The sequence below is a fragment of the Amyelois transitella genome, chromosome 22, assembly GCF_032362555.1.
Source record: "Amyelois transitella isolate CPQ chromosome 22, ilAmyTran1.1, whole genome shotgun sequence".
NCBI lineage: Eukaryota > Metazoa > Arthropoda > Insecta > Lepidoptera > Pyralidae > Amyelois > Amyelois transitella.
In genome coordinates, this window is record NC_083525.1 from 7,929,661 (window position 1) to 7,951,463 (window position 21,803).

Sequence of the window (21,803 nt, forward strand, 5' to 3'; positions counted from 1 at the left end):
CTATTTTATGACTTACGGTAACTATGAATGTAAAAAGGAAATAGTAAGAGGTTAATTTTAAAAACATCCTAACATTTAAAACGCATCGGATTTATAAAAATACTTTATTCAAAAAAACAGACAACGAAAACTTGCTCTTAGTTTAACATTCATGATGTGTGACATCGACGACTTGATACATTCAATCACAGACAATTTTATAACATCCCTTCTTTGTGCATGTATAAAACAAATTAAAAAAACAGCTTTGCTTGAAAAAAACATTGGACTCAATTACAGCTTGGCAATTAACGGAAATACTGATTCCATTATATTATACTCTGTTTTTCCCTTATTATATTACCAAACTATATTGACACCACAAATTAATAGCGTATTGGCGATTCGTGTTTCACGCCGACCATAAAAACTTAAAGCTATCAAAGATAAATATAGCACACAGGATAATTTAACTAGAAAAACAAAATACTGTAAATTTTTGCAATAATTTCCGCTTAAAAACATAATCCATGTAATTTACTTAATTAAATGGCAACACTGAGTAGGCGAATTCAATTTTCAAATGTATTGAAGAAAAAAAAAATAACATTAACACTGGCCAGTTTTTCATTTCCCTAGTCAAAAAAAAAGTAAGTAATCGAGCAGCGAAAACATGCATTAAGTTGACGCGCCATTTTTGTTTTTGTTTTTTTTTTTCATTTATTTTTTATTTCTTTGGCATGCGATATACTTTCACGTTGGTCGCATCTTCGTAAACGCAGTCTGTTCGCGATGGGTACACGCTCTTCAGATTGCCCTCTGGATCTACCACTTTCACCTTTAAAAAAGAAAAAGAAATATTTATACTCTGTTACTGAGTGAACTTGCGTTGCTAACTTATAAATACTACAATTACACACACAAGTCGTCTATAACCGTACATACATACAAACATATCATCACGTCTATATCCTTTGCGGAGTAGACAGAGCCAACAGTCTTGGAAAGACTGAAAGGCCACGTTCAGCTGTTTGGCTTAATGATAGAATTAAGATTCAAATAGTGACAGGTTTCTAGCCCATTGCCTAAAAGAAGAATCCCAAGTTCCCGACCCCTTAGTCGCCACATCTATGGGAAAGTTACGGACTGGTTCTATTTTATTTTCTATTGGTACACCATACACTTAATCTTATCAATATGTGATAATATAAACATATGTACATACATATTTAAATATACAATGTCATCTTAACGCAAAAATAGGTCGAAAAAGTCACGCAATGAAATAATCATTCCGCCATACAAACATCCCACTCAAGCGCAGTCGAACACGAAACGACACGTCACGAAGGAAGCGTCTATAGCTATAAAAAAACAGTGAGAAATATATCCATCTCTTTCGCACTCACTGAATTGCCTTAAGCATGGCGTCTCCACCACATTCACCCTACCTGTTGAACCGTGAGCGTATGATAACCAGCGTGGGGTTCATTCGGGTCGTCGCCGATGCCCAGCACCAGAGACTCGTGGAGGAGCTTGTCCATCACTGTCTTACAGGAGCCGTGCGACGAGTGCGAAGTCACCTCCACCAGCATACGCTTGCTTTCGTGTGACATCTGAAATTTTCGTTATTATCACTTCATACATACATACATAGGTATGGTCACGTCTATATCCCTAAGCGGGGTAGACAGAGCCAACAGTCTTGATAAGACTGAATGGCCACTTTCAGCTATTTGACTTAATGATAGAATTGAGATTCAAATAGTGACAGGTTGCTAGCCCATCGCCTAGTAATGAATCCCAAGTTTGTAAGCCTATCCCTTAGTCGCCTTTTACGACATCCATGGGAAAGAGATGGAGTGGTCCTATTCTTTTTTTTATTGGTGCCGGGAACCACACGGCACTTCATTATCACTTCACTATGTTATTTATATGGCCGTGTGGTTCCCGGCACCGATGTAAAAAAAATAATAGGACCACCTCTTTCCGATGGATGTCGTAAAAGGCGACTAAGGGAAAGGCTTATAAACTTGGGGTTCTTCTTTTGCGGCGATGGGCTAGCAACTTGTCTCTATTTGAATCTCAATGCTATCATTTCAAGCCAAACAACTGAACGTGGCCTATCAGTTTTTCAAGACTGCTTGCTCTGTCTACCCCGCAAGGGATATAGACGTGATTATATGAATTAATGAATGAATAAATTATTTATTAATTTTTTTATTTTCTTTATTTATTGTTACAATTACAATTTGTAAAAGTACAATAGGCAGACTTAACGCTGATAGCATTATCTAATTATTTACAATCCAATCTCTGAAATCTTTGCCTGCGCGATTTAGACTCTCCGCTGTTATTGGCTGAGATTGTCGCGTGATTGGCTATTGTGACTTTGGCGTAGAGATGTCGCCACATAGTTTAGGTTACCAATACACAAAATAGCTTGTTGTAACTTACTTTCGTCTCTTCACTGTTAGTTATGGGTGGAAAACTGATCACTTTTCCGCTAGCGTCTTCCAAACATGGGTATTTTGACTTGCCTTCTAATAAGTACAAGTATCTGAAATAGAAAAATAGGTTTTGAAATTAGTTTGTTTGTTTGTGAACTCTTTAGTGCACATAAAAATAAATATAACAAATTACAACAGTCATTGGATTTAGAAGAATATGTACAATGGCGGTCTTGTCCCAAATGGGATTTTAGTAATAAGATATACTCTACGGGAATTATGCATACATATGTAGAAAATCACGTCTATATCATTTGCGGGGTAGACAGAATCAGCCAGAGTCTCGTAAAGACGGATAGGACATGTTCAGCTGTAATGCTTAGTGATGGAATTGAAATTCAAATAGTGACAGGTTGCTAGCATATCGCCTTCAAGAAGAATCTCAAGTTTATTAGCAATTCCCTTAGTTGCTTTTAACGACATCCATGGGCAAGAGACAAAGTGGTCCTATGCTATCAAAAATGCTGGGAACCACACGGGAAATAAACAGTTAAGAAAAAGACTGAAATAACTTCAGCATTATTATTGGGTTTTGGTTCAAGGTGCTGTAACGTCATGCCGGTTCGGTCTCCCCGGCGCCCCTCTTCACAGCTTGGGAGCCCTATATAATGCGCTACTTGCTGGGTGTCTATAGCTAAACCCACAACAATATAAGGTTTGTCTTCATTCTATAAAAAAATAATTAATTAATTAATAAATACCATTGTGCTAGACTCACTTGTGTATACCCGAGTAGACGTTCCTCTTTTTCTCCTTCCTTAGCGCGTCGGCCTCCGCCGTCAGCTGCTGGAACAGCTGCTCCCCGCTGCAGGGGCGCAGCCTCGACAGCGGCGTCAGCTTCAGCTGCGACGGCGCCTTCGCCGTGTATAGCAGGTCACCTGGAAGATGAACACTTACAGTATTACACACTTTAATAATAACATGTGCCGTGTGGTTCCCGGCACCAATACCATAAAAAAATAGGACCACTCCATATCTTTCCCATGGATGTCGTAAAAGGCGACTAAGGGATAGGCTTACAAACTTGGGATTCTTATTTTTAGGCGATGGGCCAGCAACCTGTCACTGTTTGAATCTCAATTCTACCATTAAGCCAAATAGCTGAACATGGCCATTCAATCTTTTCAAGACTCTAGGCTCTGTCTACCCCGCAAGGGATATGGACGTGACCATATGTATGTATAATAACACTGTTGGCAACATAAATATGTCGCCAACAGTGTTATTATTAAAAAGAAATAAAATTATTTATTTTTCTTTATTCATGTTATTAGTATACTAGCTGTTGCCTGCGACTTCTTACGCGTGGAAGAGTCGCAAATCCCACGGGAATTATAGTCTTGGTGGCATTTTTGAAAAGTACCTGACGTCAGTCTCCAGACTGTGCTTAGTCCACGCAAATAAAAAACTTCGCAGTCCACGCCTCTCTTCCTCGCAGCGTCATGTTTTGCACATCATGCGGCGCGGATGAATTTTATATCGGTGTTATTTTTAAATTGTTATATTTTCTAACATGTTTATTGAAATTAAGTAATGTGAAAGACAATTTTGTTCACAATTAATTACTCTAAAGCAACAACACATTAATTTGAATAAAGATTAATATTATTACGTTGGTACAACTCGTTAACAAATAATGCTTAATGACAGTGCCGGGAACCATACGCACTGTCGGTGCCTAATACTCCCACTCCAAAAAATGGTAAACACTTACCTGGTGCAATTTTGCTCATATCGTGTGTAGCTATAGTGGCCGCGTTCCTCTTGTCGCACACCGTATCATGCAATCTGGTTTGCATCTGAATGAACTTTTTGAACAACGCTTCGTTGAAGTTCAAATCGTTAACGATACAGCAGAGTATGTACGGACGGACTGCACCCACTTCGGCCTCCAGGATTTTCACTTTTACAGTGTCGTCTTCAACGTGCAGTATCCTTAGGGAGTGGCAGAGGTCACAAATCGCTTCCTCTGGTGGTTGCTCTTCCTGTCAAAACGTAATATCTTTGTTACAACAATGATTACCATGCTGAGACAGTTGATTAAAATTCTACTCTATGGACGCCAGCTTATTTGCAAGTGCTATATATATTTATAACCATTTTTTTGACAGCCTCTAGGGTGCTGCGGTAGTGCTTTGTCCGGTTCTGAATTACAGTTGTAGAGGTCGAAATTGGAAAAGATGAAAGAGGGTTAAAAGTATGTTAACCTGTTTCTTCCCTTTCTTGCCCTTTCCTTTCCCGCTTGCCGGTTGTGACTGGTCAGTCTTCGGACAGTGTTCACGGATGTAGTCCAGGACTTGTTTGGTGCGACACTGGTCTACGAGCTTCATAAGACGTTTGTCTGTCAACTTGTTTCCTTTGAGGTTAAGTTCTGAAATATTATTTCTAATTTAATAAATTATTTGAAGAAATATGTAATAATCATATAATTATGACAATTATCTTTAAAGTTATAACCAAAAGCTATGTAGGCGTCTAGTAGTTTGATAAATTTTAAATTTGTCTAAATATGCAGTTTAATTTAATAAATTAGGTAAAAAAAAGAAGTTGTTTAATGAATTTGGTTTAAATACATAAATACTTTTTGAACTATCAAGTTGGATGACCTTGAAATTTTCACAATTAGATTACTATTTAGTGTCACTGTGTGTATATTTTTAGCAATTGTGAAATTATTGCACAATATGATGATGAGTTAGCTCCATTTATGTTACAAGAAAGTTTGTAAACATAAAGCTATCTATAGTACAGTATATATTTTTTTGTGATCATTCAATCAATCTGGCAACTTAAAGCAGATTTGTTGTAGGTAAAATTGTGTTGATAAAAAAAATACGATATTTACCTTTTAATTTTGTCATAGAAGCTAGTTCACCCGGGACTGCCTTTATCTGATTGTTGCTAAGATCGAAATTTTTCAACTGTGACAAACTGCGACTCACACAATTTGGTAATTCCTCAATAGCATTGCTTTTAACGTTGAAGTCGGTCAAGTGAGGCAGATTAGCGTCTTCTACATCAGGGAAACGTGTTAACTTATTATTCGACACATCTATAGAGATCAAATTTGGAAAATCACCAAGTTTCGGAAAAGTATCGATTGAATTAGAACTGAAATTGATACTTGAGAGCTCCTTCAGGTTATTTAAACTGTCTGGAATACTTTTGAGTTGATTCCTTGAAAGATCCAAGACTTTCAGTTTCGTCAGATAGGTTATATTTTCGTTGAAGACTTCTATCTTGTTTCCGAATAATAGAAGTGATTGTAAGTTGACCAGTCGTTTTATTTCATCGGGAATAACTGTAAGACACGTGTCGCTTATATTTAGAAGGTTGAGACTCGATAGTTGGAACACACTTTTATCCAAACCACCTTCGCTAATACGTTTAGAGACGTTGGCCCCCGCCAATTTTATTTCATGTCGGTTTTCTGACTTCGCTGTCGCTATTTCTGGCCAAACACTCATCTTGATCACTTTCTAACAAATTTAAAGTAGAAATATAAATAAATGAATAAGTAAGTACCTAACAAAATTTACAAATTACGCACGCCACGAACAGTTTCAGATTAAAACGTAAAACAAATATTTGACTTATCCAATAGTAACGTCAAAATTATTGGCAGTCAGCTTCAATCCAAAAACGACAGTGATTAATTTCAACAGTTGTCAAATTGATGTTGAAATATTTAAAATGACTTTGACGTCTTTCTCTATACAAATTTGTTTTGATTGCGTATTGCGTTGTTTTTGCTTGGAACTTAGGAGCATTTACTTGCTATTTAGTATATTTTATTTACTTACATATATACCGATTGTTTCAATTATTTTTGATTCTGAAATGGGGAAAAACAAAACTATTCCCAGTGGAGAGCGGACTATTATATTAAGAGTCCTGCACTTTTTTGAAGAAGAGAAGAAAAAGGGCTCGCCTCTTCTTCCTCTGAAAAAAGCATTAAGCAGGACAAGCACAGCTACAGGCGTCAGTTTAAGTACAATAACTCGCATAAAGAAGGAAGAACTGAAGATTATTCAGGTAAAAATTGTCATAACTTTTACCAAGAAAATGCCTACATTTCATGCAAATGTACAATATTTTACATTACAAACGGGGTAAACAGAGAAAATTGTCTAGAAAAAAGGACTTAAGCCACATTTACTTCAATGAATTCAGATAGTGATAGGGTGCTAAGTAGGAAGCAAACCCTAGGCTCTGAGGCTTAATGGCAGAGGGTGCAACAGGGAACACACCAGGATAAAATAGAGAGGATGTATGTAAGCTGATTGCGATGACATACAAAAACGTTTTCTCATGTTTCAGGAAATTTCTCATACGAAACCGCAAGAATCATGTTCTGAACAAACTGCACCAACTCTAGTTTCACAGTCAAGGCCCGAAGTAATCCTGCCGACACCAGGAAAGAAACGTGGTCCTGCACACAATAAAATGGTTATTGATGATAGAACAATTTGTGCTATAAAAGACATAGTGAACAACTTCTACAAAGAAAAAAATGAATTGCCAACATTAAAAAAAATATTGGCTGTAGCAAAAGCAAATTTCAATTTCCCAGGCCAAAAGGAAACTCTACGCAAAATTTTGAGGGAAAAATGTGGATATACATTTACTAAATGCGTAAGGAGAAGTGATATTTTGAAAGGTAGAAATGAGGTGGGCTTTTGGAGAGCTCGCAATGTTAAAACGAAGGAGAAGAAACAGTTTGGTAAAGATAAAAAAAGGAAAAAGGTTAAAATTGAAGATTTAAATAAAACTAATTTTGATAAAATTGAAAATTCACAGAGCCAACTTAATAAAACTATAAATGAATGCAGAGAAATAGTATATGAACATAGCAAAATGGTAAATAGTCATAGCGAAATTGTTAACAGACATAGTGAAATGGCCAGTGAAATGGTGAATAATTTTAACAAATTCGATAACAGACATAGCGAAATGGGCAATGAACAATGTGATAATGTTACTGGTTGTAATGAAATTGGAATTGTTCATAGTGAAATTGGAAATGTACACTGTGGAATGGCTAATGAACACAGTGAAATTGGAAGGTATACAGTTAATACAATGAAAAATGAACAGATAGAATTGAGAATAGATAAGCAATATGTTGGTGTTGAAATGTCTATGGTAGAGTATTGATCAATTTGTTGAATTAAGTAAAAAAAAATTGTAATATTCTTTCCCAAGGTGGGGACCAAAATGCCTTAAACACAAACTCAAACTCAAAATATTTATTGCATAACTGTGTAGACATGTCAATGGATATTGCCACATCTTTCTGCAACATACATACATGCATACATTTTAAATCCCTTGCGGGGAAGACATAGCCGACAGTCTTGAAGGGACTAAAAGGCCACATTTGGCTATTATTTTGCATTGTATACAACCATTGGTTCGAACATTCTTTGCTGCATATCATCAGGCATGTTACCTGGTGAAAAATCTTCCCTTTGGTGGTGGTCAGGTCAGAAACATCGCAAACTGTTCTAGAAAGTCACAAGCTGTTGCAGTCATTCACAACAGCATTCCATGCTGAGAATAAGGGATTGATCATGTAACTAGAAACTAAATGCTTCCACAATTAAATTGCTGAAGATATATGGAAAAAAATATTGATGGTTTTATTTGAGGCCTAAAACCATATGGCAGAGGGAAGGCCCTGAATATGGATGATGACAAGTTGTTAAAACAATATTAATTAGTAAATAACATGATACATGCATTTTCTTAAAGTTTCTAAAAGTTCATTTTAAAAATAAATAAAAAAATATAACTTTGCCATCAGTGAATAAAAAAAATATAGAACAACTTTTAATAACAAATCCATAAACGCAATAATTAAGGTAGCTTCATGATGCGAACAAAAAACTCAGGTGTAACGTCTTACTTGAGTAATGGTACGTAAGAGGCGTTTTGGAGCCTATCCCTTAGTCGCCTTAGACATCCATGGGAACAAGATGGGACGTATTGTAAAACATCATAATAAATAAGGTTTTGGGAACACACCATTATTAATTTTGTAGCTAAAATATGTAGTCTGGAAGATTTTAAGAAAGAGTGAATATTATATTATTTTAATATTATCTTATGTTATTTTATTTGCGTTACTTATTCAGGAACTGTAAACACTCGAAATAAACTCCGGACCGGTTGTTAGCCCATGGCCAAAAATAATCCCACGTTTATAAGCGTGTTCTTTAGTCGCCTTTTACGACATCAGTGGAAGAGAGATTTAGTAATAAATTTAAGTTTAGGTGTGGACGCAGCCGGGATTAATGCCAGGAGAATGAGTAACATACACACACATAATCACGTTTAACAATTACGGTATTAACAGAGCCAACAGTCCAGAAAAAACTGAAAGACCATGTTTATCTTATGATGGAATTGAGATTCAAATAGCGACAGGGTGCAAGCCCATCGCCTATAAAAATAATCCTAAGTTAAAAGGCCTAAAAGAGGAATCCCAAGTTCATAAGCCTTTCCCTTGATTGACGTTTATAATATGCGAGAGATGCAGCTGGCATACGCTGTTTTATTCTTCTCTACCAGACCACCATAAAAGTTTCTATTCCCTTAGTCGCCTTTATCGACATCCATGGTAAAGAGTTGTAGTGTGTATAAGAAGACTACATCGAATATGAAACACTACTTCTAAGGTGTCAGGAACCACACGGCCAATGATGGTGGTATGAGTGTCAATTGATTATATTTAATCTGACGCATACTTTATTTCAGGGTTGTTCCAGCCTACCTTATGTTTAATTATGTTTTTTTTTTATCCAAGTGTAATTATTATCTAAGTACTCTGAATATCTTAATCTTCAATATCACAGGAAGTCTTATCTTTTAATTCAATAATCTGGCATTGTTGTTTGTTGAATGGGCATGTGTATTAAAAGTGATAATAAAATAGCTTATAAGTCTACCTACTTTTTCCTTCTAGCGTTAGTTTATCCCGGTCAAATCCTCACCTCTTTTTGGACCATGATCCTGGATAGGTAATTCAGGTTTTTAGATGAAGCTAATTTCGTCTGATCAGCAAATATTTAATAGAAATAGATTTATTTGCAAAATAGGATACAATGTTTCACTTATTGAGGTATCGCTTATATCTTCCAAAGCGCTGGTTTAGAAGAAGCATGAGAACGAACTACACTGCAGCATTTCCACCGGATGTCAATTTATATACCTATCTGTCACTGGAAAATAAGAAGAATCGCAAATTTATAAATTTCCTTGGAAATTTGTAAACTTAAGTACGATTCTAAAAGAGAGATGAATGGAATAATCTTAGGTTGACATTTTCTCTCTTGGTTAATTTATGAATTTTCATTTGCATTCGTAAGATTCTAAACACAGACGAGCTTTAAATTCCCGCTATTTTTAAAACACGGCAAATAACACACATGACACAGCTCTCTGGTCGATGTTGACAGTGATAGTTTCTTATCTATGTCGCTCATTACGGGTCTACTTTAAAAAAAAAAGAATGAAATAGATGATGTCAGTGTAAAATGAATGGAAATTATTCTGATCTCCGATGTTGTGTTTATTCTTAATAAATATATCTGACCGATAATAATTGCAATTTTTTTTTTATAAAATTATCTATCAACATCCTGCGGAAATTAATCGCCTTGTGTGCTGATTAAAAACTACTTAACTCATTAAAAATAGATTGAGCGCATGTGCGCTTTTTGGCCAAGTCTTACTAGCTTAAAAAAAGATCCGTGGATTTCGAAGGAGACTATATCAATTGAAATTATATTCTATAATCAATGAAAATCTTGATTAACACAATCTACAGATCTTAGACACCCGCGGACCCCTCTCCAGAGAGGTGAGGATGCAACCGGGACTAATGTGATGACGATTTTGTACCTAAGCATAGTAAATCCCTAAGACGGATTGGTGATTAGAAGGTGGTAGCATTAATTCTTTGGCCTCTGGCAAGTTCAAGTTACAAGCTGCCTGTAATAGATTCCTGGCTTTCAAGTCAGCAGCATAAGTCAGCAGTTAAGTACGAATGAAGAAGAACATGAAGAGAGTTATGAATGTGGATGAAGCAAAGGAAGTATGCAGGGATCGTGGCAAGTGGAAAGAGGTAGTCTCTGCCTACCCCTCCGGGAAAGAGGCGTGAGTTTATGTATGTATGTATGTAAGTACGAATGAAAGAAAATGGACTGGACACCTAAGTATTTGCGTGTGTTGCCGCTTTTTCTGCACTGACGCTTTGGAAGAGGCACTTAATTTAAGGTAATTAATTCGACGCTAATAAATGTAATGACAATTATTAAGTGATGTTCGAAATGTCCCATAATAATAAATAAAAGAATTGTATTAAATAATACCTTATGTCATAAAACAGAAAATCGAGTTTGAGCTGAATTTGATACGAATGTCTTGTTAACTTCTTACATAAAAACAAGACAGGGTTGTATAACAAAGAATGAATGTGAATGAAGGTAAATTCCCTCCAGAAATTTATATAAAGGTCGTTGCTCATTTGCACGAACCCACTTACGCGCAGCGATGCCAATCGGGGTATTGAGTACACGTATTGGACGAAAGAACAATCGAAAATGCCACTTAATGATGCACGGGGTTGAAGCAAAGGAATGATAGTACACAAAATTAGGGCTCGACCGCCCAAGGTAAGATCTTTCGCCTGCCTGGGTTTACTTAGGTATTTTTTTAAGGTTTGTAACGATGTTATTTCCGGAGGTTGTAATAATGAATCAAATCAAATAATAATGAAGCCCTCAAGGTTGAATAATTTTCTCCGTTGTTTTCACATTTTCTATTATTTCTTTGAGGTGTTATATAGCCTAAAGCCTTCTTCGATAAATGGTCTATTTAACACAACAATAAGTTTTGAATTCGAACCAGTAGTTCCTGAGATTAGCGCGTTCAAACAAACAAACAAACTCTTCAGCTTTATAATATTAGTATAGACTAGATGTGCTGTATAATACAGGGTGACTTTTAATTCAACTGCATAAATTTAACTGTTAAGTGTACTCATCTAAAGGATATTTAAAAACGTTAAAAGAAAATATCGGTTCATATTTCAGAAAGTACGAAAAAAAATAAAAGTATCAAAATCCGCGATCCTAAATAGACGATCCTAAAGCGACGCGTAAGATTCAGAGGTCAACGACACAATTCATTCAGGTACCCAATGTCCGACAGACCACCAATGATCGACACATAAAAAGTAAAATAAAAAAAGGATATAAGTAGGTACTAATGTTGTGTATTTGAACGTAAACGAAGCATAGGTTTAGACAAGGTTCATCCAGCTCTCATTGCAAGTGTAGCTGAGCGATCTCGACAACTTTGTACTTTACTTGATCTTGATACTAGAAAAATAATTTATTTTTCAGACATTTATTTACATGTTAAGTTTTAATTTCTTTTTGTAGTATAGGTTATGTGAAAATGATGACGTTTAATTTAAATAAAAATAGGCTCAAACGGCTCAGAAGCATGGGTATAGTCTAAGTTTAAAAGGATGCAGTTGTTTTAAATGTCACCCGGTATTATATATATTTATTTAATTGGAGTATATATTTATATATATAATTTATTTGGTCGTCGCCTCACCTATAAATGTGGGAGCGGCGCCGAACAAGTGGGCTCCGACCTTTATCTTGCCATCGAAATCACTTAGGACTGAATTACATCAATCATTAATATACCTAAGGAATTAGTTTCATCCACTTATAATCTGTAACACTGATAGTTAATAAAGCGTTGTTTGGCTACACAATCAGTATTGTCGCGACACCATGGCGGGAAAGGCTGCTTTGGTCTTCTTGCTCGCCTTGATTGGTGTCTCGGTAAGTTTCTTTTGTAGTTTTTTTTTTAAATAAAAAGGTCCAATAACCATTATCCAACCTGGATGTCTATGGTAATGTTCCAGCTTAAAATGGCTTCCATGCGGTAAAAAAAAATTGTGTGCCAGCTGTTTCTGTTCCCGTCGTCTGTAAAAGTCTATCAAGGGAAAGGTTGATTCTTCTTTTAGGCGATAGCAACCTGTCACTATTTGAATCTATACTATATGTAATCTATACTAATATAATAAATCTGAAGAGTTTGTTTGTTTGTTTGTGCGCGCTAATCTCAGAAACTACTGGTTCGAATTGAAAACTTCTTTTTGCGTTGAATATACCATTTATCGAAGAAGGCTTTAGGCTATATAACATCTTGCTGCAACTCTAAGGAGCAAAGAAATAATAGAAAATGTGAAAACAACGGGGAAAATTATACATCCTTGAACGCTTCAATAATGCCCAAAATAACTATTCCACGCGGATGAAGTAGCGGGCACAGCTAGTTAAGAATAGAATAGAATATAATAGGACCGCTGACCTTTGTGATTCTACTTGCATACTATTGTAGCGGGTATTAGGTTAAGTTTAAAATTTGTATAATAATTAATATGTAAAGATTTTTATTATTTGTAAATTATATCGTATTTAAGTTTCTGCTGAGTCCGGCCCCTAGAATACGGTCCTGTCTCTTAATAGAATACCTAGCGCCTGGCAATTTGAAATCGCGGAGTCTTCTATGAATTTCGTTGCGTTTTAGTTCGATAGTTTTTTGTTTCCTTTCACATTTTTTCCATCATTTATTTTTTATGTTAGTGTATTGTATAAATAACATCCAATATACATATATTTATTTTGTAAATAGTATTTTTCTTTACATAATTCGCAAGTTGCTATACTATATGTAATTAAGGTATTTCTTCATGTTGATTTACCAACTCTTGTCTTAGGCTGACCCTGGGGTCCACCTTAGCTCTGCCAAAAAGGATCGAGCTCGGAATGATGAAATGTATTTAGATATTTAAACGGCGTAGTTTATGTGCCGTGTGGTTCCCGGCACAAATAAAAAAAAGAATAGGACCACTCCATCTCGTCATCGTCCATCTCATCCCATGGATGTCGTAAAAGGCGACTAAGGGATAGGCTAATAAACTTGGGATTCTTTTTTTAGGCGATGGGCTAGCAACCTGTCACTGTTTGAATCTAAATTCCATCATAAAGCCAAACAGCTGAACGTGGCCATTCAGTCTTTTCAAGACTGTTGGCTCTGCCTACCCCGCAAGGGATATAGACGTGATTATATGTATGTATGTAGTATTCCAATAATTTTGGCCACATCATCCTTCGTCCATTATTCCTGGTTGCGTCCTCACCTCGCTTGAGAGGACTTCGCAGTAGACATGTATGCCACAATTCTGAACTGTTTACTCAGGTATATTTTGCAGGATAACCTAACCCATTTTCAAACAGGGTTATAACATCCAGTTGCCTGTATTTAAAACTGTGTGTTGGTAAAAATAAAGAAAAACTTTAATAAAAAACTTAATACATAAAAATATCCTAACTTCAATTCGTCTTAAATAATTGTTGTGAAATTTAACAAAAGAAGAACATCATTTTTCATTTTAATTTTTTTTTTATTTTTCTTAGCGGCCAGTGCGCTATACAACTTTAAACAGCCTGAATGTGTACGGTTCCTCACGATAATTTCCGACTTCATAAAAGCATCGGTTAGTCAATCAGACATAGTTCTTCTTGGCTACTCTTCATCCTCTCTCGATGAAATTCTCGTCTTTTTGGAGACGAGCCCAGGGTGCGCATTTTGACTATAATCTAGATTGGAAGTCAACGACTACAAAATAATATAATTTCTTACTCCAAATCTAGTTTCTTGATAGGTGTGGGATCTTCTGTGGCGCAGCGGTAATACGCTTGTCTGTGACACCGGAGGTCCCGGGTTCGAATCCCGGCCAGGGCATAATGAGAAAATAACTTTTTCTGATTGGTCTAGGTTTTGGATATTTATCTATATAAGTATTTATTATAAAATAAAGTATCGTTGAGTTAGTATCTCGTAACACAAGTCTCGAACTTACTTCGAGGCTAACTCAATCTGTGTAATTTGTCCCGTATATATTTATATATTTGTCCCGTATATATTAGTGTTCGAGTTTACAAACAAATTGTATATAAACTCTTGAACGATCGCTTTCAGGTGTCGGCTGAATCCCTGTTATCATTCCCAGAGGATGCGAGAAGTGGTAAGTGATATTTTGTTCACATCTATACTAATATTATAAAGCTGAAGAGTCAGTTTGTTTATTTTGAACGCGCTAATCTCAGAAACTACTGGTTCTAATTGAAAAATTATTTTTGCGTTGAATAGACCATTTATCGAGGAAGGCTTTATCTATGTTGTTGATATTATAAAGCTGAAGAGTTTGTTTGTTTGTTTGAACGCGCTAATCTCAGGTAAGTAGTACTGGTTCAAATGGAAAAATTCTTTTTGTGTTGAGTAAACCATTTATCGAGGAAGGCTTTATTTATGTTGTTGATATTATAAAGTTGAAGAGTTTGTTTGTTTGTTTGAACGCGCTAATCTCAGGAAGTACTGGTTCAAATTGAAACACTATTTTTGTGTTGAATAGACCATTTATCGAGGAAGACTTTACGCTATATAACATGACGCTGCAACTATTAGGAGCAAAGAAATAATGGAAAATGTGAAAAAATTATCGCGGAAAATTATTCATCCTTGAAAAATTATTTTAGGGTTTGCTTCTAATTCTTTCTTGCCCTCTTCATTGTCTTTTTGTAAATTTATATTTTATTCAGGTCTAATAGAAATTAATGGAATTTAAAATTAGCCTTTTTGTATTAATAATTAGGCCGGTATCTTATCATGCAATGTTTTAATCTTGTCAAATACTTACATGCGCTTAAGATATTAACACTTATGATACTTATATTTTACGATATATGTATTTATGACATTTCTCGTTGTAAAATGAGAATGATGTTTTTTTAAAATATCATGGTCTCACGCTGGACGCTATAGCTGATTAGCTGCTCAAATCTTCTATTTATGTTTTCCAATTCTTCTATTGTGTCATGTGGTTCCCGGCAGCAAACGAAAAAAGAATAGAACCACTCCATCTTTTTCAAATGAATGTCGTAAAAGGCGACTAAGATGTAGGCATGTAAACTTGAGATTCTTCTATTAGGCGATGGGCTACCAACCTGTCACTATTTGAATTTCAATTTAACATTAAGGCCGTAATAGTTGAACGTGTCCTATTGGTCATTTCGAGACTGTTGGCTCTGTCTACCCCGCAAGGGATATAGACGTGATTATAAGTATGTATGTAATTCTTCTATCTTGAAGATCACCGAATATTCTTCTTTAAAAAAAAATAAAAATAAACAAAAGATTCTTCTTCCCCTTCTTCCCCAGGTGCCCGTATAGTCTCAGGATGGGAGGCGGAAGAGGGTCAGTTCCCGTTTCAGCTGTCACTGCGCATGGTAAACCCCGCAGGGGGGGTCACGGCTTGCGGCGCCTCCATAGTTCATCCTGAATGGGCCATCACAGCGGCACATTGTACTGCTACGTAAGTCTACATGCATATAGTCACGTCTATATCCCTTGCGGGGTAGACAGAGCCAACGGTCTTGATGGGCCACGTTCAGATGTTGTTTTGGGTTAGTGATAGAATTAAGATTCTAATAGTGACAGGTTGCTAGCTCATGGCCTAAAAGAAGAATCTCAACATACATACATAAATGATCACGTCTATATCCGTAGCGGGGTAGACAGAGCCACCAGTCTTGAAAAGACTGATAGGCCACGCTCAGCTGTTTGGCTTAGTGATAGAATTGAGATTGAATCGAATCTCAATATACAAGCAAATCCCTCTTAGTCGCCTTTTACGACATCCATGGGAAAGAAATGGAGTAGTACTATTCTTTTGTCTATTGGTGCCGGGAATCACACGGCCCATATTTTGATTTTTATGATCTATATTCTTTTTTGTGAACTCAATTGCTGTGACCTGTAGATACTTAATTTGCATCAAACCTTGTCTGTTTGTCCTTAACAGTCGTATCTCGGTGATCGTCCGCGCAGGCGCCGTCAACCTAACCAGGCCGTACTATATCTTCGAGACTACTGAGTATTACAATCACCCCCTTTACAACGAAGCCCTGCAGGGCTTGGTTCAGCCTAATGATATCGGGGTCGTCAGATTTAACAGACAACTCGTTTTTAATGGTAAGTTGAATTGGTGTTGTGCCGTGCGGTTCCAAAAAAGAATAGGACCACTCCGTCTCTTTCCCATGGATGTCGTAAAAGGCGACTAAGGGATAGGCTTATAAAATTGCGTTCATTTTTTTTTGGCGATGGGCTAGCAACCTGTCACTATTTGGATCACAATTCCATCATTAAGCCGAGCAGCTGAATGTGGCCGTTCAGTCTTTTCGAGACTTTTGGCTCTGTCTATCCCGTAGGGGATATAGACGTGACTATATGTTGAATTGGTCTTTTTTAACTTATGTTGTGAGAATTTGTTTGTTTAACCGCGGTTTATTTCATAAGAATAGGTACAACTAATATTAATTAATTAATTAATAATAATAAAAAAACTATTCTAAATTACATACATACAGTCACGTCTATATCCTTTGCGGGGTAGACAGAGCCAACAGTCTTGAAAAGACGGATAGGCCACGTTCAGCTTTTTGGCTTGATCATCGAATTGGGATACAAATAGTGACAGGTTGCTAGCCCATCGCCTAATAGAAGAATCCCAAAAGTAGTTTATATGTTATTCTGGATCTTCAGCTACCTACATAACAAATTTCATCGTAATCGGTTCAGTAGTTTTTGCGTGAAAGAGTAACAAACATCCATACTACTAGACATACTCACAAACCTTTACATCTATACTAATATTATAAAGCTGAAGAGTTTGTTTGTTTGTTTGATTGTTTGTTTGTTTGAACGCGCTAATCTCAGCAACTATTGGTTCGAATTGAAAAATTATTTTTGCGTTAAATAGACCATTTATCGAGTAAGGCTTCAGGCTATATAACATCACGCTGCAATTTTTAGGAGCGAAGAAATAATGGAAAATGTGACAAAAACGGGGAAAATATTCATCCTTGAGGGCTTCAATGATGCCCAAAATAACTATTCCACGCGGACGAAGTTGCGGGCACAGCTAGTTTATAATATTAAGTAGGATAAAATAGTAATGTATCTTTTGCAATTTCAGATAGAGTCGCGCCAATCAGAGTGCAGCGTTCGGATGACAGGAACCGGAACTACGCCGGCCTCAGGCTCACTGCTAGTGGATGGGGGCTCACCTGGACTCAGGGTAAGCCTTCGAGAAATGTATATCGCGGTCCTATTTTAACTTGAGCAACGCGACAAGGATAGCTTTATGTTTCTGGTCGATTGAAGTTTTGTCTTGTTTTCGACATTTGGTTCTTTAGTTTGATATTGGAAGGCAGCTGCTGGATCTGACTGACTGACTTTCCCACCCTGGTTCCTAGTAAGTAAGTAAATGCTTTATTGTTCACTAAAGGAGTACTTTACAAATATTAAACAGTAGTACAGTGCAAAGGCGGGCTTATCCCTAAGTGGGATCTCTTCCAGCCAACCTGACTATAAGAGGATCGCACACATAATTGACGCAAGGGTGAACAACAGTTCATACATATAAAATATATAAACATGTGCCGTGTGGTTCCCGGCACCAATACAAAAAACAATAGGACCACTCCATCTTTTTCCCATGGATGTCGATAAAGGCGACTAAGGGATAGGCTTATAAACTTGGGATTCTTTTTTAGGCGATGGGCTGGCAACCTGTCACTATTTGAATCTCAATTCTATCATTAAGCCAAATAGCTGAACTTGGCCATTCAGTCTATTCGCGACTGTTGGCTCTGTCTACCCCGCAAGGGATATAGACGTGACCATATGTATGTATGTATGTATAAACATGTATGTATACTAAAATAAATTAAGAACCAATTCAAGACTTGAGAAAGAATTTATTAAGATTATTTTTAATGAATAAGAAGAAGTGGACAATTTTATATAAAGAGGCAGTTTATTCATAAGGCGTGCAGCCAACTCGGAAAATGACTTACCGTTAGTCAAGTAAGTAGTGGTAGGCATGCCTTGGACTGTTCTGCTAAGACGTTACAATCGGGGCAAATGTTAAGAAGATCATAAACATACTCGTATCTAACTTCGAAATTTTTCTTCAGGCAGTTCACCAGAAAACCTTAACTGGGTGTACCTGAGTGGCACCAGCAATCCTGAATGCTCTTCAGCATTCGGCGGCAGCTCCATCATCCAGGATTCCACGATTTGCGCCAGAGGGTACAACTTGACCACTCAGTCTACTTGTTCCGTAAGTATAAAGATAAAACACTTTATTGCACTGTTTATTTTTTTATTTATTTATTTATTTACATAGATACATAATACATTATATTATTCCGCAAGGGATATAGACGTGACCATATGTATGAATGTATGTATGTACAAACATATATTCACGTCTATATCCCTTGTGGGGTAGACAGTGCCAACAGTCTTGAAAAGACTGATAGGCCACGTTCAGCTTTTGGCTTGATGATAGAATTGAGATTCAAATAGTGACAGGTTGCTAGCCCATCGCCTAAAAGAAGAATCCCAAGTTTATAAGCCTACCCCTTAGTCGCCTTTTACGACATCCATGGAAACGAATCCATCTCTTTCCCACGGATGTTGTAAAATGCGACTAAGGGATAGGCTTACAAACTTGGGATTCCTTTTTAGGCGATATATAGCGACGTCTGTATTCCGCAAGGGATACAGACGTGGCTATATGTATGTATGTAGATAGATAGATATATAAACACTTTATTGTACCATAAGAGTAGACATACAAAAATACCGTGAGAATATTTATGGTCGTATTTTCATAAAAACTTTTTTGGGTACTTAATCCCTTTTGCGTTTGGTAATACCCGTGGGAAGAAAAAATACGCGCTGGCATAAAGCATCACACCTGATCGCGTCCTCCCGTCTCTGGAGAGGAAAACCAAACTATGTAGATACCTAACTACATACATACATACATAAAATCACGTCTCTTTCCCGGAGGGGTAGGTAGAGACTACCTCTTTCCACTTGCCACGATCTCTGCATACTTCCTTCGCTTCATCCACATTCATAACTCTCTTCATGCAAGCTCGGCGGTTTCGGGTACTTTTGACCTGACCCTTCACCAGGACGTCCTTAATTTGATCAAGATACGTTCGTCTAGGTCTTCCTACTCCGACCTTTCCCTCCACACTCTCCTTGTATATCTGCTTAGTCAACCTGCTTTCATTCATCCTCTCCACATGACCGAACCATCTTAACATACCCTTTTCTATTACATACATACATACATACATACGGTCACGGCTATATCCCTTGCGGGGTAGACAGAGCCATAGTCTTGAAAATACTGAATGGCCACGTTCAGCTATTTGGCTTAATGATAGAATTGAGATTCAAATAGTGACAGGTTGCTAGCCCATCGCCTAAAAGAAGAATACCAAGTTTTTAAGCCCATCCCTTAGTCGCCTTTTACGACATCCACGGGAAAGAGATGGAGTGGTCCTATTCTTTTTTGTATTGGCGCCCGGAACCACACGGCACCCTTTTCTATTCCTGTAACTAACATAATGTTTTATGCGCAGGGTGACAGCGGCGGTCCACTCACCGTGATCGATGAGGACGGCCAGCCTACCCTGGTGGGGGTAGCTTCCTTCGTGTCAGCTGCTGGGTGCCACGCCGATTTCCCAGCTGGTAAAGAAACAATAACATCATAATCCTACACCCTAAGTGGTGAAGTGGTATCTGACAACAAATTAAAGGCAAAAGCTTTCAAACTAGGAATTCTCTTTTAATCGATAGGCTAGGAACTTGTCGCTATCTGAATCTCAAAATAATTACATCACAAAACCATGCAGCTGAACCTTAGCCTTTTTAAGTAAGAAAGAAGAAGTTATTGCCTCCGTATATGTGTGTACTATTCGGATTTCCGCGACTCAATGAGATTGGAGGTGATAACCATTAGCTAATAAATTGTATTAAAAAGTTATTTTATTAAGTTCTAAATTTGTTTCAGGTTTCATCCGCCCTGGTCACTACCAAGATTGGTTTTTACAAGTGACAGGCATAGATTTTGATTGGGATTACGAAGAGCCAACTACGCCACAGCCGGAACCGGAACCTGAGCCAGAACCAGAACCAGAACCAGAACCGGAACCGGAACCTGAACCTGAGCCAGAACCAGAACCGGAACCGGAGCCTGAGCCTGAGCCAGAACCCGAGCCAGAACCCGAGCCAGAACCTGAACCAGAACCTGAGCCAGAACCAGAGCCGGAACCGGAACCGGAACCTGAGCCAGAACCAGAGCCAGAACCAGAACCGGAACCTGAACCAGAACCTGAGCCAGAACCAGAACCTGAGCCAGAACCAGAGCCTGAACCAGAACCGGAACCTGAGCCAGAACCAGAACCTGAGCCAGAACCCGAACCCGAACCCGAACCCGAACCCGAACCCGAACCCGAACCCGAACCCGAACCCGAACCCGAACCCGAACCCGAACCCGAACCCGAACCCGAACCCGAACCCGAACCCGAACCCGAACCCGAACCCGAACCCGAACCCGAACCCGAACCCGAACCCGAACCCGAACCCGAACCCGAACCCGAACCCGAACCCGAACCCGAACCTGAGCCTGAGCCTGAGCCAGAACCCGAACCAGAAACAGAAGAAAGTGGTGAGAGTTCTGAAACTAATGAAAGTGATGATAGCTCCGAATCTGAAAGTTCCGAATCACAGAATGCTGAAAGTTCGCAATCGGAAAATTCCGAATCCAATGAATCGGAACAAGCAGCAAAATATAATAGTTTGAAATCAAACAGGATTCGAGCTTTTTGATCAGTAGTAACATATATGTTTTCAAACTTATACCTAAATGAATTTAACGAAATGTAAAATTAAATATCTAATATATAGGTACGTATAATCACGTCTAGGTATATCCCTTGGTAGACAGAGCAAACAGTCCAAAAAGTATGAAAAGCCACGTTAATCGTTCAGCTGTATGAATAGAAATACAAATAAATAACACTTACATAATTATATTAAACAATTTTTCGAAATAAACTTGTTTTATTCTCATTCGTGTTAGAATGAATGTATACGCCAATGCCAATGATTTGCTGTAAACTATGTTAAAACAGATATACATACATATATATGGTCACGTCTATATCCCTTGCTGGGTAGACAGAGCCAACAGCCTTGAAAAGACTGATAGGCCACGTTCAGCTTTTTGATTTGATGATAGAACTGAGATTTAAATTGTGACAGGTGGCTAGCCTATCGCCTTAAAGAAGAATCCCA

General features: G+C 37.5%; 3 protein-coding genes across 4 annotated transcripts; 2 read left to right on the plus strand and 1 right to left on the minus strand.

Moving 5' to 3' along the window:
• Positions 1-90: 90 nt before the first annotated feature.
• Positions 91-6,088, minus strand: LOC106129885 (leucine-rich repeat-containing protein 47). The gene is made up of 7 exons (XM_013328579.2): positions 5,335-6,088; positions 4,697-4,860; positions 4,204-4,474; positions 3,208-3,367; positions 2,437-2,539; positions 1,431-1,595; positions 91-817 (listed from the first exon to the last, which is right to left on the minus strand). The coding sequence occupies exons 1-7, from the start codon at positions 5,954-5,956 to the stop codon at positions 707-709; spliced, it is 1,596 nt and encodes a 531-aa protein (XP_013184033.2). The 5' UTR covers positions 5,957-6,088; the 3' UTR covers positions 91-706.
• Positions 6,089-6,213: 125 nt separating this feature from the next.
• Positions 6,214-8,593, plus strand: LOC106129899 (uncharacterized). The gene is made up of 2 exons (XM_013328594.2): positions 6,214-6,524; positions 6,810-8,593. Exons 1-2 carry the CDS (start codon positions 6,330-6,332, stop codon positions 7,644-7,646), a joined length of 1,032 nt encoding a protein of 343 aa, XP_013184048.2. The 5' UTR covers positions 6,214-6,329; the 3' UTR covers positions 7,647-8,593.
• A 3,615-nt stretch (positions 8,594-12,208) lies between these two features.
• LOC106129964 (collagenase) lies at positions 12,209-21,553 on the plus strand. Of its 2 annotated transcripts, XM_060950606.1 has the most exons (10): positions 12,210-12,355; positions 14,562-14,607; positions 15,801-15,954; positions 16,444-16,613; positions 17,617-17,718; positions 18,620-18,765; positions 20,087-20,195; positions 20,518-20,838; positions 20,887-20,910; positions 21,013-21,553. In XM_060950606.1, the coding sequence occupies exons 1-10, from the start codon at positions 12,305-12,307 to the stop codon at positions 21,333-21,335; spliced, it is 1,446 nt and encodes a 481-aa protein (XP_060806589.1). In that variant the 5' UTR covers positions 12,210-12,304; the 3' UTR covers positions 21,336-21,553. The 2 variants fall into 2 exon arrangements, with proteins under 2 accessions (XP_060806588.1, XP_060806589.1); XM_060950605.1 differs by having other exon boundaries at positions 12,209-12,355; positions 20,518-20,910.
• Positions 21,554-21,803: the final 250 nt, after the last annotated feature.

Bases quoted from the DNA above. Each gene is read 5' to 3' on its own strand.
- LOC106129899 (XM_013328594.2), top strand. From the start codon at position 6,330: ATGGGGAAAAACAAAACTATTCCCAGTGGAGAGCGGACTATTATATTA. The intron at 6,525-6,809 runs GTAAAAATTGTC...CTCATGTTTCAG, and splicing joins AAGAACTGAAGATTATTCAG to GAAATTTCTCATACGAAACC.
- LOC106129885 (XM_013328579.2), bottom strand. From the start codon at position 5,956: ATGAGTGTTTGGCCAGAAATAGCGACAGCGAAGTCAGAAAACCGACAT. The intron at 2,540-3,207 runs GTGAGTCTAGCA...TTTCTATTTCAG, and splicing joins GTCTACTCGGGTATACACAA to ATACTTGTACTTATTAGAAG. The intron at 818-1,430 runs GTAGGGTGAATG...TCTTTTTTAAAG, and splicing joins ATACGCTCACGGTTCAACAG to GTGAAAGTGGTAGATCCAGA.
- LOC106129964 (XM_060950605.1), top strand. From the start codon at position 12,305: ATGGCGGGAAAGGCTGCTTTGGTCTTCTTGCTCGCCTTGATTGGTGTC. The intron at 12,356-14,561 runs GTAAGTTTCTTT...GATCGCTTTCAG, and splicing joins TCGCCTTGATTGGTGTCTCG to GTGTCGGCTGAATCCCTGTT. The intron at 20,196-20,517 runs GTAAAGAAACAA...AATTTGTTTCAG, and splicing joins CCACGCCGATTTCCCAGCTG to GTTTCATCCGCCCTGGTCAC.